The following is a 20,000-nucleotide window of genomic DNA, read 5'->3' on the forward strand; positions in this document are numbered from 1 at the left end:
CATGCATGTCTGTTTTCACTTATAAATAATATCGTTGCTGTTGGATGCCAACCTCACATAGTAGCAGATCTACAAGCAGACTCGTCACTTCGTGCCACATTTTGAGCTTGTGGATCTGTTACTTTTGATGCGGTTGTGTAATTTTCGAAAAAACACAACAAGTTGGACTATGGAGATATGAGGTTTCTGCCTGATGTAAATAATGCCATCCATTATATCAATATAAATTGTGACGCACGCTTTTGACATTGATTCTTTCTCGATCATGTCCACTCATCATGTAGTCAGAACTCAGAAATGTAAACGGCACGTGGTACAGTAAGACATTAAAGCTAAAAGGATGACACAAAACAAGTCCTGGGGACCACAATGGAAAACCATTGTGGTCCAATTCATCAACTTAGCATACAAAATGTCATCAACAAGTACAAACAGTATATGTACAAACGAGATGGAGATATTACATTCACCTGCACTTTTGTTCTCCTGATTTTAGTATTATTGTTTTATTTTGTTAAGGCCAATTCTTAAAGAAACCAGTGTTACACATCCTTTTAATGTATGGTGTCAGCTGTCAGGGCATTGCACATTTTGGTGACAGAGCAGTAGAATGTTTCCCATGTTTGTTCTAAATTTGGGTGGTACCAGATCATGGATCGCTCTCTTTAGTGTTGTGGCTGTGGGTGTCACTCACTTTAGAGAAATAGTTACAAAAATACAGTACCAATCCCATTTGCTTCATTGTTTTCATTGACAGGAACTTGAGAACAGACCTGTGTGTACAAGCCCACAATGTGATGTTGTGAGCTTGTAGATAGGCTATTTCCACTGTTAAGTATAAAGGTATTACCGGTATGTGTCAGTTATTTCTTATAATTATATTTAGGTAATTTGTCACATCTGCCCTGCGTAACTTCAAATCCTAAGCCATTCATAATGTCCTGTGTTCAGTGACAAAAACAATAGCAATAATTTGTATGACAGTCAATTAATCATCAGCTTAAATGTTGTAATTGTGACAGCCCTAACAGCATCCCTGCCATCCGGTTTGCCTGTCCGTTTACAACTGAACGGCTTCACAGAATGACACAAAACGTTAGTGGTCTCCTAGTCCTGACTCCTAGGCCTAGATTACCTTATTACATTTCAGGGCGAAATTGGGTGAAAGAACTGGGTTCTGGGTTAATTAATTTCCTTACAAAGTCCATTATTTTCTCTCTCTCTCGACACCAGTCAAGAGTTTCCTGGACCGGCCCCAGTCCAGACCAGGAGGTTTTTAATGTGATGGACGAGCACAGCGTTCACCAGGTTGAGCACATGACAACCATCGAGGCCCATGCCGTCAGCCAGGTCCAGCAGGTAGTAGTTCCCATACCGAGTATGGATGGGACAATAATCGTTATTATAGTTTATCGCGATAAGAAGAAAAAAACCCAAACGCAATCGTATCGCAGAGATTTTAATATATCGTGAAATTGTCCTCTGTCATACACTAGCTTTAAGCTTTTGTTGAGCTGCAAATTCAGTACTCCAAACTGACCTGTAAAGAGTGCATTTGCTACGCTTTTCTTTCACTTGACACAAATCGATTCACCCAAAAATAGACAATCTACAAGCTCACAATGCGTTGCAACCCAATGCATTGTGTGCTTGTGAGCTTCTCAAAACCTTTTCATTTCAAGGACCCCGATAACTCTTGGGAGTGTACAAATTCCATTTGGTTCTATTTGTACACTCTCAGAGTTACAGACGTGTAAGGGTCCCTTTGGAACCCCCTGCCCTGAGGGTCCCTGGAACACACTGTCCTAGAATTATTTTTAAATTACGCAATGTTGTCGGATCAGTACTCTGTATCGACCAATATGTATTCATACGTCTATTTGGGAGGGACAGCGCATATTTATGAACACCACACGTACAATGCCGTGTAAATACACCGGAATTAACAATAATGCTATTTTCCATCCGTAATATGCAAGTTGTGGGTATCAGAATCGGTATCGGGAAAGAGAAAATGGTATTGTTACATCTCTAATTTGTAGGTGACACATTCCAGAACGCATCGATGTGTGGACTGTGGAATGAATCTTGCACAGATTAAAGGTATATTCAGTGATTTCACTCAAAAAACCTTAGGTTTCGTTTTTGGCTGTGGGACCCAGCCTTTCGTCCAATCAGGATAGAGAGTCAAAAACGAAACCTAAGGTTTTTTGACCCCCAGGGGTTAACTGGGGACAGGGAGGAACTCCTTATATGGCCAGCACACTCTATAGTAGGGAGGATTATCACAACAAAACAAAAAAATAAGTGATATTTGAATTAAGTGAAATCACTGAATATACCTTTAAATTGTCCACGGCACTTGGGTGGTGGAGAACTGTATGGTTCAGGCTTTAGTCTGATGGATAACATAACGCTTTTCCTCTCCTTCCCACTCGTTGGCGTTGAAGGATGTTGATCTTAGAGTTAGTGTTCCGATACTGATCGGAAAAGCTGCCGATACTGCCTAAAATCCTGGTATCAGTATCAGCGAGTATGTCTGTTGTCAGTCTACTCTATGCCATTCCAATGTCACTTATCACATGATGTTACTTTTATTGCTTCAGTTGATGTTGCACTACTGTTAAAGTACTATTTACTTTATTATTGTACTGACTTGTAACTGCAATTTAACAATTATAAATGGAATTTGCATTTATTGACTTTGAGAACCACTGTCCTAGATTGTGGGTATGCATCGGTATCGGGAAGAAGAACATGGTACCGGTACATCTCTAGTTGATCTGTAACCATGCTTACTGTCCGTACTCTAGGTCCATGTAGCCACCTTCACCGAAGCGACCATGATGAGCGCCGAGGAAGACTCCACGTCCTCCCCGGATGACGACATTTACGACGACTCGGACATCCTGAACTCGGCCGGCCAAGACGAGGTCACGGCTCACCTGGCCGCCGCAGGTGAGTCCAGCCGTTTGTTGACTGAGTAGAGTTTTTAATTTTGTCCAACTAATGGAAGATGAGTATCTTATTTCAGACATACTATAGTAGTGTCTAGGCCTGTCACAATCTATTTGAGCCAGGCGGAAGCGCACACAGAAATGTGCGGCAGTTCAGGTCGCAGACCGTGGCGTAGGCAAAACAGCCGTTCCCAACTGTACTTTCTGGTCCTCATACGTCACTGGCTTCCCCTCTAAATTCTACCAGTTCTATCTCCACACACGACGGTGCTCCGCGCGCCTCCACGCCCCTCACGTGACATTGATCTGTGCTCTGGCACTAACATAGACTCCTTTCACCACCTTCAATGTGCTTGCATGAAGGACATGGGTAACAGAAAGATAATATCGGTGTGCGTGTGTGTGTGTGTGTGTGTGTGTGTGTGTGCGTGCGTGCATGCACGTGCGCTTCCTTCTGTCTCAATCTAATTTATTCAGAAACAGAACAAAAGCACTTGGTGGCCCCGGAGGGAAGATTTGCATCTTCTTTATTAAAATATTTCCAAAGACTACTTGCATCAGGCCAGGATGATTTGCATCTCCTGCAGTCATGCTGTGCAGCTAAGATTAAAGTTCTGTCCTAGCCTGTGACGACCTGTGTTTATTTTTATCTGTGCCGAATTGTTCCACAGATAAAATGTCCAGGTCTCATCTGTCTTCAGTATAATGCATTTATTGGGCCAGCAGGTGGTGGTATTGGACTGTTGTTGATGGACTGATGTTCTCAAAAAATTTCACCCTGTACTGGTCATCCGCCAGGCACATTTTTATCTGTGCCGAATTGTTCCACAGATAAAATGACCAGGTCTCATCTGTCTTCAGTGTAATGCATTTATTGGGCCAGCAGGTGGTGGTATTGGACTGTTGTTGATGGACTGATGTTCTCAAACTATTTCACCCTGTACTGGTCATCCTCTGCCAGGTTTTGCCCTATAATCAGTGGTACTCAAAGTGGGCTCGGGGTATCCCCAGGGGGTCCTTGAGGGGGTTCCCCAGCAAAATGAGCAACAGTTTAAGCACTTGAGCCCTATTGTATACTTCAGCTATTTGAACATGGCTATTTTTGAATCTTGAAGAATTGGGAAACATTTGGAATAATTGTCTCCACCAGGCCGAAGGCATGTGGGGAGAGTATGTTTTGCACTCCGTCCGTCCGTTTGTGTGTCCGTGTGTCCGTCCGTCCGTCCGTGTGTCCGTGACCAGCTAATCTCGGCCACCGTTAACCCGGTCGATGCCACATTTTGCACACACACTCCCTGGATGCCAACGATGAACCTCTGCCCCAAACTTTCCAGAACGGCCTGTTATAGCGCCACCAGGAGGCCGCTTTGTGCAAAACAAGTTTTTGCACAGTACACCTACAGATTTTCTCCAAACATCGCGCAAATTGGTACACAGTCTCTCTAGAGCCATTCAACGAAACGGCTCTTTCACATTTCTCAGACTCCATCCTGATTGGTTAACATTGGCTTCCAAAGTTCACAGGAGTGCTCAGTTTCAAACAAAATGCTGCAAATCATGAACACATCGCGTGATTTCCGTGAAATTGTGCACCCACATTCCCACTAGGCCGAGGACGAAATGACACATGAACAATTTCAACTCAGCCTCAAGGTGGCGCTATAACTGGCCCAAAAGTGTTTTTACCTCTAACTGCACGGATCTGTGGATAACTTTGTATGCCAACTCCCTAGAGGCCAAGGAAAAACCTTTGCCTGGAATTTTTCACATCTGCTCTTTATAGCGCCACCAGGAGGCCGACATATGTAAAACACATTTTCTATTATTACTCCTTCAGATTTTATCCAAATTTCACGCAAATCGGTACACATGATCTCCATAGTCATGTGATCAAGACAGGTTTTTTTGATTTCTCATATTCCATCCTGATTGGCCACGATTGGCTCCTACACTTTTCAGGAGTAGCCCGGTCGATGCCAAATTTTGCACACACACTCCCTGGATGCCAACGATGAACCTCTGCCCCAAACTTTCCACAACGGCCTGTTATAGCGCCACCAGGAGGCCGCTTTGTGCAAAACAAAAACATTGTACCTGCATCCCTCCAACACCAACCTCCGGCCCAAATCTTCCTCAACAGCCTGTTATAGCGCCACCATGAGGCCACAACCTGACCTGCCCTGGTGGAGACCTGTGCCGATTGGCACTTTATCTAGTTTGAAATATTTTATGACTAAATATCAATTCGGAGGGCCTTGATATATATCAATTCGGAGAGCTCCTGCCATGCACACACACACACACACACACACACACACACACACACACACACACACACACACGCACACACACACACACACACGCACGCCTTTTTATTATCTTAATAACAACCCCATTTTCAACACGTTGTGAATGTTTGAAAACTGTGAATAAACCTTTTATTTGGCATTTATTTGGCATAATTAGTAAATATAAAAATGAACGACAATATCCTCTCTAAAACGTATGTTATAGAGGGGCTATTGTGCATCAACTAAAACTAGGAGAAAAAGTGTCCAGCGACTACCTTATTTCACTGACGAACTAAATAAAAAAGAAAAACTAATACCGGTAACTAAGCTATGATGACTAAAATTATGACTAAATTATATATTATATTGATTTTTTTTGACAAAAAAAAAAAAAGAGTATTAGGAAAGGAAGGGATTAGTGGAGAAGATATTCAGTTTGTTTGGGTGTGGTGTCTGTGACTCGTGAGCTTGTAGATTCGGCCACTACACCACAATTCCATGTGGTGTAGTGTAGATGTTGGTACCATAGGAGAGATAACAGGCAAACTTTGATCAGAATAACAATTCTTCTACTGTACATTCTCTAATTGTGTAGACTTCTTGTAAATGAAGTGATGCAGATGTTTAACAATAATTTAACTCGGAGCGTAAAATGAAACCGAGGGTCCATTTGCTTACTAACATCATTTAGTTGGGGACCACCTGGAACCCCCTCAAGGACCACTGGTGGTCCCCAGCCCACTGGTTGAAAACCACTGGTCTAAGTTTCTTTGTTCTGTGTCGTCTCTCCACTCTCAGGGCCAGTGGGCATGGCAGCTGCTGCTGCAGTAGCAACTGGCAAGAAACGCAAGAGACCCCACATCTTTGAGTCCAACCCTTCCATCCGCAAGAGGCAGCAGACCCGGCTCCTCAGGTCAGCCTTGGAACAACACTATCCCGTATCCACACTCCATTTTTTAGCTATGTGTGCCCTTGGGTCTGTCCCTGGGTCTGTCTGTCTGTCCCTGGGCCTGTCTGTCCAAGCACGAAAATAGCTTGGTTGGTAACTCTGTCATTTCTCGAACCGTTTCGGACGCGGGGCGGCTCGCCGGAACCGGGCCAGTCCCCTGGTCGCATTCCCACCCGGGATCCCCACACGGTAACTCTGTCATTTATTCGACTGTTTCGGACGCGGGGCGGCTCGCCGGAACCAGGCCAACCCCCTGGGCATGTTCCTGGTGGTCTGGATGTTCCGGGGACCCCCCAGGGACCCCCCGGGGACCCCCACATGGTAACTCTGTCATTTCTCGACTGTTTCGGATGCGGGGCGGCTCTCCGCAAACGGCACGCCCCCCTGGCCGCATTTCTGTGGGTCTGGATGTTCCAGGGACCCCCGGGGTCCCCCACACGGTAACGGGGCGGCTCGCCGGAAACGGCACGGCGAGCCGTAAAAGAAGAAATCACACCCGTGTGAACTGAGTGGTGCAACTACCCCCCCCCCCCTCTCTCTCTCTCATTAGCAGGCAACAGTGCAGCACTCTCTCTCTCTCTCTGTTTCTGGCACAACAGCGCCCCTACTGGTACTAATAGTCATACTGGTGCTCATTAACGTCACATAGGCGGACACATAGGTGAACAACACATAAACACGGACATTGCTGTTCCTTGGAGTGGTTGCACCACTCAAAAAGTGAGTACTGTACATCTTCCACCACTGTAAACGACGGACTGTTACTTGTGTTCCCAGGAAACTTCGAGCGACCCTGGATGAGTACACCACCAGGGTGGGCCAGCAGGCCATAGTTCTGTGCATCTCGCCCTCTAAACCCAACCCGGTGTTCAAAGTGTTCGGTGCTGCGCCTCTGGAAAACGTGGTGAGTATCTACTATCTACCCAAATACATACCCATTTAGACCTGAGGCAGATAAAAAAAAAGGCTTCTAAATCCTAAATATTATCTGTATTTGGCCGCCGACTCCCATCTGAAAAAGCAAAGATTTGAGTTAAAAACGTTCACTGTGAAAGAACATATACATTTTCATGATAAAAAAAAAAAAGCAGATCTACAAGCTCGTAGCTCGGAGCTTGTAGATTTAGGTGTCATGAGTAAATAATATCCTTTTTTTAAAACATTCTTTGGAATCAGTGTAGTGTAGTGTACCGTTATGTGTACCGTCTGCTAATCATCTATCCATTGGCTATTTTCGGCACAAGGAAGAGTGGGCACCTCAAGTTTTGCTATTAAAAGTTGCTATTTTGGTCAAAATGTAAAATATATATATAATTAAATACCAAGTAATGTAATTGTAAAGTATACTTGATTTGAAGATGCACAGTGCATCATTAGCAGACTTAACATTTTCAACTTCTTGTTTATAACCAAAATGACTGGATATACGGCAGCAATCATTCTGTCACTGTGACTCTGTTCTATCATAATATCTTCGACCAAATAGCCAGTTTTACATTGAGGTGCCCACTCTTCCTGTTAACCTGTCAGAGCATAGATTAGGCACTAGCCTACTGGGTGATGATCTCATTTCTACTCTTATGTTCACTCTGTAAAGGTGAGGAAATACAAGACTATGGTCCTCGAAGATCTGGAGAGCGCTCTGGCGGAACACGCTCCGCCCGGAGGGGATCTGGTGTCAGAGCTACCCCCCCTCACCATCGATGGCATCCCCGTCTCCGTAGACAAGATGACCCAGGTGAGGTCGCACTGCTACTACTATGGCAGCCGTTTTTAACTTTTAATTGAACCACCCTCCTATCTGTAATAATATGCTTCCAACTTCTCCTCTATCACAGTGGTCCTCAAACAACAGGGGGGGTCGCCAAATTTGTGTGTGTGTGTGTGTGTGTGTGTGTGTGTGTGTGTGTGTGTGTGTGTGTGTGTGTGTGTGTGTGTGTGTGTGTGTGTGTGTGTGTGTGTGTGTGTGTGTGTGTGTGTGTGTGTGTGTGTGTGTGTGTGTGTGCGCATGCGCATGTGTGCATGCAGTACCTATGTAGAACAGCAATTACTACTAGGAAACACGTTGGATTGCACATTAGGACACAATTTTTAAGTTGTGAGGTCTTATTTTGCTGAGATGGCTGGGCTCCTGTACAGCCAACAGAGGGCGCCAGTTGGCAATAAATAAAAACTGGTACTGAGATGATGGATTCATCAAGTGGGAACTTAATGCTCAGGCAAATTCAGCCAGTGTGCGGAGCAAGTGCTCTATGACTATAACTAGGTGTGTGTGTGTGTGTGTGTGTGTGTGTGTGACTCTTTAAGAGCTTATAGTTAATTTAGACTGTGAAAGAGCATTATTCAGATCTGCTGCATCATGTTCTAAACCAGTGGTCATCAATCAGCCTTTTGTGAGCTCTGGCCCACTAACATATTTCGATCCTACATTGGTTCCCAAACGGTGTGCCCTGAGACAACCTTTTGTGACAACCACACATAATTATTACAATATATTCAACTATACAAATGAAACTTTTAGTGTAGACTTTGATACATTTAACATAACAAAGGTACAAGGAAACATTTAAAATAGAGTCCAAAGCTAAGCAACGTGCATCCCGATAAAAAAATGTGCAGGTTCTGAACAACAATACATACACTGGAGAAGGAACTTAAAGCTGCTATAAGCAATAATATGTCAACATTTTAATGACCTTTTTATTTATAATTATTTCGTTATTCAGACGGCCAGGAATTCGGTCTGTATAGGAAACAATAAATAAATTGATTTCTCGTGACCCATGAAAATAGGTCCGCAACCCACAAATGGAGTTTGGGATTCAGTGTTCTAAACAGCAGATAGCAGATGGGGTGTGGTTCCCACAGAGGAGAGAGATGGAGCAGATGCACCACTGGCAGCCTCAGTCTCTCTCTCTCTCTCGCTCCTTCCCGAGGGAGCCCAGCTTGTTTACTCCAGCTCTCCCTCTGCTGCTGACGCAGTCATTGGGTCATGGAGACTGCAGTCAGCGCAGCGCGCCACTGGGCCGCCGAGACGGCACTCAAACAACGCTCGGGAGCGCGCCGGCCAATCCCAGGGCCGCACGCACCGTGCCGCGCGGGGTCCTCGGGGTGGTTGAGGAGGATGAGAGGATGAGAATAACGGACGCAACCCGTTGCCTCACTTTGCCTGTTTGCTTTGCTATTTTTGTTTACCGGATATTTGTTATTTTTAGGATTAAAGAGTCTTTGACGTTGTCAAACTAGCAATAGAATACGTATGTTTAGAAGCATACAATATTCCATGAACACGAATGGTCTCGGAAATGTCATAAACGCAAAGCTTGATCTGTGATGTCTTGTCTGTCTGGTTGGCTGTGTATACAGAACAGAACAGCAGCAAGCCAGCAACATAGGTTTAGAATGATAATACCTAAACATGACATTGTATTTTGCTTTATTCCATGCATACTTATGGACATTCCATATTTATGGACAGACAGAGATGTGGACAAAATCAAATATCACTATCTTTGACCAAACGCCTTGCTATATCGATGGATGACATTAGTGCGTTCACACATTCTTTGATTAATGATCATCAGTAATGCCCATATAATAATTCAACGGGCAAAGAAAAGAAGCTAGATCGGTCAGGTGAGTTCAGAAGATGACATCACTTTACTGTAATGCAGCCTTTAAAAGCAGGAATACCATATTATTATGTCATATGATATGCAACATCCCAGACCATATCTAGTCTCACGTTACAATATTCATATCGTCCATGTCTGTCAGAAACCTCTCATCTCCATATTCTAACCGTTTGTGTTTTTTCTGTAAGTGCCCTACTCGATCACACTACACAGCGCATACAAAAGCATCAAAAGTAGCAGATCCACAAGCTCGAAATGTGGTGCGAGGTGACAGTACTATTGACATACAGTACATTTCCCAGCCCTATCACAGAGTTATTCCAGTGGTTGGGTTGGAAGGTCTGTTTCCGATGGTGTAAAGTAACTATACACTTCACCCATTTTGAGAGAGAGAGAGAGACACACGCACACACACACACACACACACACACACACACACACACACACACACACACACACACACACACACACCACCCATTTTCAACCTATCTTCATACTCGGCCCTCACTATAATGCTCATGATAATATAGCACTATTTTTGTCTACTCTGTCTGTGTCTCAGAGGAGGGCTGTGGACAGTTCAAAAACCAGTGACAACATCGATGGCGAATCCAAGCTATTTGAAACCGCAGGTTTTCTATCCCTGGAAAGTGCATGCTATAATGGAAGCCATTGTTCAAAATTTGAAATTACCAACCTTGCCTACATGATGTCACTGTTCGGCTGGTATTGCAAACTCTCCACAGCCCACCTCTGAGACACAGAGTGAGTAGGAAAAACACTGTACCATGTTATAATTAATGAGGAACCAGGAATAGTTTGGTGACCACCGGAGAGACGGATGGCAGCCGGAAATTAGACGGCACCCGGGAGCAGTATGGGTTAGCGCCCCAGCCTGTGTCTTCCGTGAGGAAGAAGCCCAACAAACCCACGGTGAGGCCTTTAGGAGGGCCATGCAAGACTCAAGCGGAGCCTGCGGCACCACCAAGGGCAAGGTGGAGCCTGCGGAACCGTTGCGGCTTGAAAATCCACCATTCCTGAATGTGCCTGGTGCTGGGAGTCTGGTGCAACGCACATGGCCTGACCTGTTGAGAGCAGGAGTGGACCTGGTGAGACGTAGGAGGGGCCCGGACAGGTGTCAACCCACAGAGCCTAGTCCTTCCACGTGCCAGAATGGTACCTCCCAGTCCCGGCAGAGTAGTTCAGGAGGAACGGATTGTGTGGCCCTGGTTTTTCCCTAATAGGACTTATCGAGGGTAGCTACTGGGACGTAAGTCGGGACTTGATCACTCCCGGCTCGGTCACCTGAGTGAGGGGTATGATGTTGCGAGACCCGAAACCCCGATGACCTTGGGATACATCACTGAGGATACGTCCCAGGTGCATCCATTTATGTATGTATTTTGTTATATTATATGAGCAATGGTGAGGAGGACAGATTATATGAAGATAGGCTGAAAACGGGTTAAGTCGTGACGTCCAAAATCTGAGTGCCTCTTCCACAACTGTGTGTTTCATATGGAGCAGCAGGTGATATGGGGGAGGGGGGGGGGGGTGGCTGTAATTACCTCTAGCAGCCCCTTATGAAGACCAGGAACCTCCTTTAGATGTTGATTGGAGCACAGTGTGTAGGATTAGGATTTGGGTGTGAGAGGGCGGCGTGCAACTTAACTCACCAGCCACTGTAATTAGGCCATCTGCCCTCGTGCATACATACATATACACATACTGTATATCCACCGCCCGCGTGTGCACGCACACACACACACACACACACACACACACACACACACACACACACACACACACACACACACAGAGACACACCAGCGGAGTAACATCTTAGCTGCTTGCATGTTTACCTTCCTGTTTAATCAGACCAATCGATTTAGTTGATTATAAAAAAAGTCCATTAGAATTGTGTGGTCTCGATTCGTGGATATATAAGGTTATTGGTTCTAAATATTGATAAATATATTTTCGATGACCTGCCCAGCCCTAAGGGCTTTGGTGTCAGGAGGGGGGATTTATTTAGTCCCGAAACATATTTAGTCCTGTGATGTCAGCACAAGCAGACGCAGCAGTGGCTCCACTGTGCAACATAATCCTCCCTATGATGTCTGCATGTCACCAGGACACCCAGGACACCGTGTGTGTGTGTGTGTGTGTGTGTGTGTGTGTGTGTGTGTGTGTGTGTGTGTGTGTGTGTGTGCGCGCGCGTGTGTGCGCGTGATACAGGGTTGACAGTTAATCAAACTACTGTCAACCTTTCGATACCTTTAAACTCAGCTTGTTTTGTTTTTCAATTTTGATTGTTTAAAAATAAATCACACCTGTGTGAACTGAGTGGTGCAACTCCCCTCTCCCCCTAACCCCCCCCCCCCCCTCTCCCTCTCTCTCATTAGCAGGCAATAGTGCAGCACTATCTCTCTGTTTCTGGCACAACAGCGCAACTTTTGCCCCTACTGGTACTCATAGTAACATACATAGTCACATACATAGGTTAACACGGACATTGCTGTTCCTTGGAGTGGTTGCACCACTCAACAATGTTTTATTTTATTTTGTGCGACCGAGCATACAATCGTGCTTAAAGGGATAGTTCAGATTTTTTTAACTTAAGTTGTATGAAATACTTGTCATTAATGGTTGCAACTGTATTAATTGATTGCCAGAGTCCCGTGGTGGGAGTTCTGCTCTGGTTTTGGTAGTAGTTCCGGTCATTTTGTACATTCGTTTTGTGGATTAATTTACTTTTACTGCGTGGCCCCAGTGCCCCCCACAAAATGACCAGAACTACTTACCACTACCACTACTTTCACTAAAACCAGAGCAGAACTCCCACCACGGGACTCTGGCAATCAATTAATACAGTTGCAACCACTATATTAATGGCAAGGATTTCATACAACTTAAGTTAAAAAAAATCTGAACTATCCCTTTAACGCAGCACTATGTAACTTTCCTCTTCTACCCCGAATTTGAAACCGGTTTCCTGTGCAAGTGCTGAAGTGTTGTACCACTGAGCTAATAGAGCCTGCCTGCTTGCTCAGGGGATACATTTTATCTTGACTGTTACAGTAGACATGATGACACAATCTAAATGTCTCAATAGAAGAGCAGGGAGACAAAATACAACCACCCCAATTGTATAAGTGATATTGTATTAACATACTCTACCATACGGAATGGAAACAAATACATTTGATTAATTAAAAAGGTTAAATAGTGCTGCTTTAAGTGGTTAATCGGACTAATCCGTTTAGTCAATTTATAAAAATAAATAGAATCGATTCGAATTTTCTCGTATATAAGATGTTCTTACAAAATACCAACATACATTACATGATTATTCAATTTATCATAAATGTAATCTCTAGAATAATCACTAAGAAAAGAATTGATAATTAAAAATGTAGTGTTTTCTTTACCTGGCAGTCACAGGCTTGTTGGTGGGAAACCAAATCAGATTAGATTAGAGCCCCCTCCACCCTTTTTTTAGGGACACTCCAAAAAATCCTGGAGCCTCTTATGCAACCTGCTGGACAAAGCAATCAGTCTCCGATTGTGTGCTTGTGTTTTTGTTGGTCTGTCATCACTTGTCTTAGTTGTTCATTAATGGTGCGGCCCACCTAAGTACTGGTCAGTATATCGTCGCTGTCGGGCACAAACCTCTTATCTCCATATTTTAACCTTTTTGCTTTACCATAAATTGATGACCTACTTGATCATAATAATACAGTATCACACAAAAGCATTAAAGTAGCACATCCACAAGCTTGTGACACATTTAGAGTTGTAGATCGGCTTTATTTGCTTTTGAATTTGAATCCTGAAAAGCAACTGTTTTGGACATAAGAGGTTTCCACCCGACAGAGACAATATAATAAACACTTGAATAGGACTGTTTGTATTCATGTATTACATATTTAATGTAAAATATTTGACAGAATTTGGTGCTAGGGACCCCCATAGGATTATATCTTAGTCGTTATATTGTATTCAATACAGAGTTCTGTTCTACACCTTGTGTCTATACTTATCGGTGGGGAGATAGAAACTTACGATTATTCTGAATAGTCACTGGATGACCTTCCAGCTGGTGAAATTAACCACTTTAAAAAAACATGTTGGTCTATCTCACCTTGTGTGTGTCTCCCAGGCTCAACTGCGAGCGTTCATCCCAGAGATGTTGAAGTATTCGACGGGCCGAGGGAAGCCCGGCTGGGGCAAGGAGAGCTGTAAGCCGGCCTGGTGGCCAGAGGATATCCCATGGGCCAATGTCCGCAGTGACGTCCGCACAGAGGAGCAAAAACAGAGGGTGAGAGAGAGGCCTGTCACAATTAAATAGCGATTAGGCGATAATTGTAATAATTACACAATTGGTCATTATCGCCTAATCGCAATTATTCTGCACGGCACAGCGTTGCTCCGATACACACCAACACTTGGCAGTTGGCACCAACAGTCTTGGCTTACTAACACTGGTCATGGGTCTGCCATCAGAATGGCCACACCAGGAACCAGGTTTGATTGATTTAAGTTTTTATTAACAGTATGCAGAATGTGTACAAACGGAAGCACAACTCGATACAAAAACTGTTAATGTGGACGACACAATGATAAAGCATTACACTTATTTACAACAGGGTCCACCATTTTCAATTCATCAGAAAAGGTGTAGCTATAGACGGCAGTGGGTCAGGGGTAGAGTGGCCGGTAAAACAGCCGAATGTAATTCGCGAGGTTCCCAGTTCGATCCTGGTCTCCCCCAGAGTTAGTGTCGAAGTGTCCTTGAGCAAGACACTGAACCCCTAATTGCTCCCAATGTGCAGGTTGGTGCCTCCGCCATCGGTGTATGAATGTGTGCGCAAATGGTGAATGTAGTGCACAATCTATGTAACGTGCTTTGGATCAAAGCGCTATACAAATGCACCATTTACTATATATAAAATGCACCATTAGACGAGCTGTGCCCTGTAGGCCAGTAGTAGCTCAATGCAATCAATGCAATGCTTTCCTTCCGTTCCATTGGTCCCCCAGGTGTCGTGGACCCAGGCCCTGAGGACCATCGTGAAGAACTGCTACAAGCAGCACGGGCGCGAGGACCTGCTGTATGCCTTCGAGGACCACGCGGTGGTCACCACGGCCACGACCACGCAGCACCACCACCTGACCACCACGCAGGGTGGCCAGCTCCACCTCATGCCCTCGCAGACGGTGGTGCAGACGGTCAACAACCCAGACGGAACCGTGTCACTCATCCAGGTACGTAATGCCAGGAGTGTACACCGGAATATACTTTGTATGTGCGAAAAAACCCTCTTACTTTTCAGGAATTTGCACAGGGGGATTTCAACAGATCCAATGTTCAATTGTTTAATTTGGGAACACATTCCCAAAGAAAATAAATAATGCAGTGACTCAGGGGGACAGCAGCACCTTATAGCGTCAGTGATGTCAGACTTCAGTCACAAGCTCATTAATACTTGTCATTGGTTAAATATGTCTAAAAACATTTTTTATATTGTTTTAATGATGACGATAACTGTGGGGGGAGGGATGGGGCGAGGGAGAAAAAAAAAGGTATCTTCAAACTGTACTACATTGTTGAAACCTACTACAAATAAACATATATTAAAAAAATATATATATGTCTAAAACCCACAGATATAATCTACAAGCTCATAACTCATAATCGTGACATGTTGTGAGCTTGTAGATTGGCTTATCCCCCCCCCCCCCTTTGCATGGCACTCTTAGTAACTCTTAGTAGCATTAATAAAAAAATGTATCTACATAAAACGTTGAAATATAAGAGGGGGATATTTTAAAGTGTCTAAATTCTTTATACCCACCTTTTCTTTCCCCCGAAGTGCTTTATATCTTGTATGAACCATGTGTCTCAGGTGGGCACGGGGCACACGGTGGCCACCCTGGCAGACGCCTCGGAGCTGCCCGGGGTGACGGTGGCACAGGTCAACTATTCCACAGATGGGGAGGTAACGTCTTTTATTTAAATCACTGCTATTTCGTTGTATTTAGATTACCGTATGTTTATATTATTATTGTTGTTGTTATTATTATTATTATGGCTTTCATTGTTAGTATTTTTCACATACCAGTCCACATACCAGCGTGATAAAACCGTTTCCGGAATCGGTTCGAAATGTGATTCAACCGATTCCAGTTCCTCAATGTTGGATCCAGTGCCGGATCACAACCCTAGTCGGTGCAGTGCAGTAACCCTGCTGATGACGCGGCACAAAGTGCCGCTTATGTGCTGTCGTGTGCACATACATACTGACCCACACACACACACACACACACACACACACACACACACACACACAGATGTACACACCTAGGTCCTAGTAGGGGCTGGCGCCATTTATCAGGGAAGGGGTCTTCAACATTTTTCAAGCCAAAATTGTGTTGCAGAATAAACTTGTTCAGACAGACTTGACAGCACTATCATCATGTTTTGAGTAAATTAATGATGTTTGGTTTATTGACTTATCTTTTCTATTTATACGTTGGATTCATGTTAATGTGTATTTTCAGACCTCTAACCATTAAACCCTCAATAGGTAATTTAGGTATTGGACATTTAGAAAGGATTATGACGATTTATGCAAGAATATTTGCAATGATCACGAATAATTGCGATTAGGCGATTATGTAATGTGACAGGCCTGACGGAAACACGCTCCTTCATACTCAAAATGGCGTGGGGGGAAATGCTAGAAAGGTGGAAATAAGGGCAAATATCCCATTTTGTAATCATGACATGGCCCCATTTTGCACTCTGACCAGTAAGTGAAATAGTGGAATGTATTGGTGTCAAAATAACACAAAGCCAAAATGACCTCCTGATAGTAGCATATGTGCTAATTATTGTGCGCGCCCCTAATACGGAAATTTCACTGTAATACCATGTATAATTTTCTCCATTTCTGCATTAGCAAAAATAATCAGTGAGCTCTCTTCTGTACCAACAATACTTGGTATTGTTGGTACAGAAGAGAGCTCACTGATTATTATTATTATAAGTACCAACAATGTGTCTCTCCCTCCTCACCAGATGGTGTGTCGTGCGTTACAGACGACGGATGTCTCATCACAGATTATTGTAAGCAGACAGAACTCCTCCATTATTCCATCTACCTGTTGTCTGTCTGTCTCTGTCCCACAGCGATACACCACGTTGATGAAGTGTTAGTTAAGAACATAACCCTGCATCTTGTCTTGACTTCTCTTTTTATAATGGCCTCTTTCACTTTCACTGTTTACATAGCAAGAATGTCTACTCTGTCGGTGTCTCAGAAGATGGCAGTGACAGTTCAGAAACCAGTGGCATCATCGATGGGGAATCCAAGCTAATAGACTAATCCTATAGCTAATAGGATTTCTATTCCTGGAAAGTTAGCGTGCTATAATGGAAGCCATTGTTCTCGCTGTTATTACAAATAACCCCCCCCCAAAAAAAACTTGCCTAATGATGATGTCACTGGTAGGCCGGTTTCTGAAGTGTCCACAGCCCTCCTCTGAGACACAGAGTAGAAGGATATGGTACCACTTTATAATCTTCATTTTATGAAGATATGAAGTCGTCCTTTATGTCTATCTATCTGTCTATCGTCCATACCACGTCGACATAACGACAACAGTGGTGAACGATATAGTTCAGAGTTATATTTATAGATACAGTTATAGTGCTTGGTGTGGACAGCCCTTTAGAGAAAACAGCTACAGTACACACAAGTTTTGTATGCAATGCATTTTGCTGTGCATTCTCTCAAAAAACAGTTTTCCGTTAAAAGGTTAAAGCACTATATACTGATAGTAATCGAATGCTATAGAGTGTTTGTTCAGTAGCAGGGACTCTCCCCAGCTATTTAGTAAACAAAAAATAAAATGCCAGATAAGTTGCCCATATCAGCCAATCAGAAGAGAGTTTATAGTGGTCCAGCTCTTAATTTTGTCCGCTCACTTCTTTGTGCCACTTCTGATTTTGCGTGTTTAGACGATATCCTGTGTGAATTGGTGATTGGATCAAATTGGTATCCCAACCTGAAAACTGTACTTTCTGTTTTTTTGTTTTGTTTTTTTGTTTGTTTTTTAAGACCTGGAGAGAAGGGGAGACTGCAGAACAAACACTTCAAAATAACGGTTACTATCAGAATATAAAGGTATTTAACAAATATTTTAACACAAAGATATCACTTTAACCTACCTTTCATTAAAATGTATGAATGAATCATAAAGGGCAAACCTTCAGAACGTGAATACATAATAAATAAAGAGCATGAACATCGTCCCATATGCAAAAAGGTTTTGTCATGTCTTAAAAAAGTGTACATGATCAGAACATTCTTGAACATTCAACAATGAATGTAATATTTCTACAAAAGCAGTCATTTGGCGCATAAAGAGAAGTTGATGGGTGACATTATGATGATACCGTCACGTGCATGTATACACTACGTACATTTTTTCATCTTTTTACATTTTCACTCCATCTGGTGTTCCAGGTGGAGCAGAATTGGGCGACCCTCCAGGGAGGAGAGATGACCATCCAGACGTCGCAGGCGTCCGAGGCCAACCAGGCCGTGGCCTCCCTGGCCGAGGCAGCGGTCGCCGCCTCCCACGACATGCAGCCCGGGACCACCGTCACCATGGCTCTCAACAGGTGAGCTTAGGGCTCCTCGTCACCATTAGCGCTGTTGGCGGTGGTGGGAGAAAATACTCGCATGTTTTACTTATGTAAAAGTGTCCATACTATTACTGCAATATAGAAATACAAGTAGAAGTCCGGAATTCAAAATGTACAAAAGTATTGGAATTAAAGTACCAAAAGTAAAAGTACTTATTATGCAGAATGTCCCATTTCAAGTTGCTGAGTCCTGGACGGTCAGTTCAGTTGGAGGAACTGGATGAGTAAAACCAAACAGACAAAACATTTCCGGGGTTCCGGACAACATCAACGCTGATTGGCTGTCAGGACGTGATGGGTGGAGTCGGGGGGACGCGAAGGTCGCTTCGGATGCATGGATGTCGCCTCGTTCGCGCAGTGCCTGCAACTTCTCGTCTTTGCATTGACTTTCTATGTAATCGCGCCGCTCTAACTATACAGGTCTGAGAACGATTTTGACAAATAACCAATAGTACTAAGTAATAGCCTACACTACACTACAGTAATAAAGTGTAGACTGTCCTGGGTTAGTCGCGTGAGTGGCCTCCCTAATTGCACAGGTAGCTCTTAACAGCTGTACCCTGTGTGTATGAGACCGGTGTCAGGTACAGGATGCTGACACCCCCCATGGGAACAGAGTCGACTTCATCCTCGTCTTGCTTCAGCATTCATTTAATTAGCTTCCTTACAGTAAAGCATGACTTTCTCCTCATGCTCTGTCTGTTCGCGTCACAACAGGAATGAAATGCTTGCCGCTGGAAATAATGTGCTCAACTCAACCGAACGACTTTTGGGAGAAAAGCAAGATTTTGCGGAGTGTGCAGAGTGTCAATAATCAATCAATCAATAATTGCAATTTAAATCATTTGAATAGCTGTTTTATGGTTGATGAGCTTGTAGATCAGCTATTTCCACTACTTAATGTATTTAAAAATTAACGTAGATTTGTGACCCATAACAATTGGTCCTTGACCCACAAATGGGTCCCGACCCACTGTTTGGGAAACAGTGCTCTACCTACATACAGATTGGTTAAAGAAATAAACCTTTATCATGAAAATAAGTCCTGGATTACAGCTCGAATGATTCCTAAAAGGAGCGATCAGCCGATTACCGTTCTCCATCAGGCTGGGTGGTGTGTTGCCATGTCTTATTATAAGCGACTTTGGGCTTGTTTTTCTGTAAAGTTGCTTGTTTCCTAATGTTGTTTAAACCAATGGTGCTCAAACATTTTCATGGCAAGGACCCCAAAATGAATATATATTTGTCCACGGACCTCCCATCTAAGAATACAATGACATTAGCAAGTTCACGAGGCATTATAGACTGTCACTAGCATATAATGGTCGCTTCTTTTGGGCTGGTTTTCATAGACCTGCTGCTTATTTCTCTTGTAAAATCTGGCACCACTGGCAGTGTGGCATTCCCAGGTGTGTCTCCTCTCAGGTGTTGGATCAGTGAGTCCCGGTGGGG

General features: G+C 43.8%; 1 protein-coding gene across 3 annotated transcripts in view; it reads left to right on the forward strand.

Annotated features, from left to right (window-relative positions):
• Positions 1–20,000, forward strand: part of nrf1 (nuclear respiratory factor 1) — a 32,876-nt gene that overhangs the window by 1,985 nt on the left and 10,891 nt on the right. For 2 of the 3 annotated variants that reach the window (XM_083757957.1, XM_083757958.1), the window contains exons 2-12: positions 1,234–1,362; positions 2,814–2,958; positions 6,047–6,161; positions 6,975–7,101; positions 7,795–7,935; positions 13,995–14,153; positions 14,876–15,100; positions 15,742–15,834; positions 16,917–16,964; positions 17,959–18,024; positions 18,367–18,524. In XM_083757957.1, the coding sequence (XP_083614083.1) occupies positions 1,285–1,362; positions 2,814–2,958; positions 6,047–6,161; positions 6,975–7,101; positions 7,795–7,935; positions 13,995–14,153; positions 14,876–15,100; positions 15,742–15,834; positions 16,917–16,964; positions 17,959–18,024; positions 18,367–18,524 (1,355 nt within the window). In that variant the 5' untranslated portion in view covers positions 1,234–1,284. The remainder of the gene's footprint in view (positions 1–1,233; positions 1,363–2,813; positions 2,959–6,046; positions 6,162–6,974; positions 7,102–7,794; positions 7,936–13,994; positions 14,154–14,875; positions 15,101–15,741; positions 15,835–16,916; positions 16,965–17,958; positions 18,025–18,366; positions 18,525–20,000) is intronic. The other variant, XM_083757959.1, reaches the window with a different exon arrangement.

The sequence above is a fragment of the Protomyctophum parallelum genome (assembly GCF_964188405.1).
Source record: "Protomyctophum parallelum genome assembly, chromosome: 22".
NCBI lineage: Eukaryota > Metazoa > Chordata > Actinopteri > Myctophiformes > Myctophidae > Protomyctophum > Protomyctophum parallelum.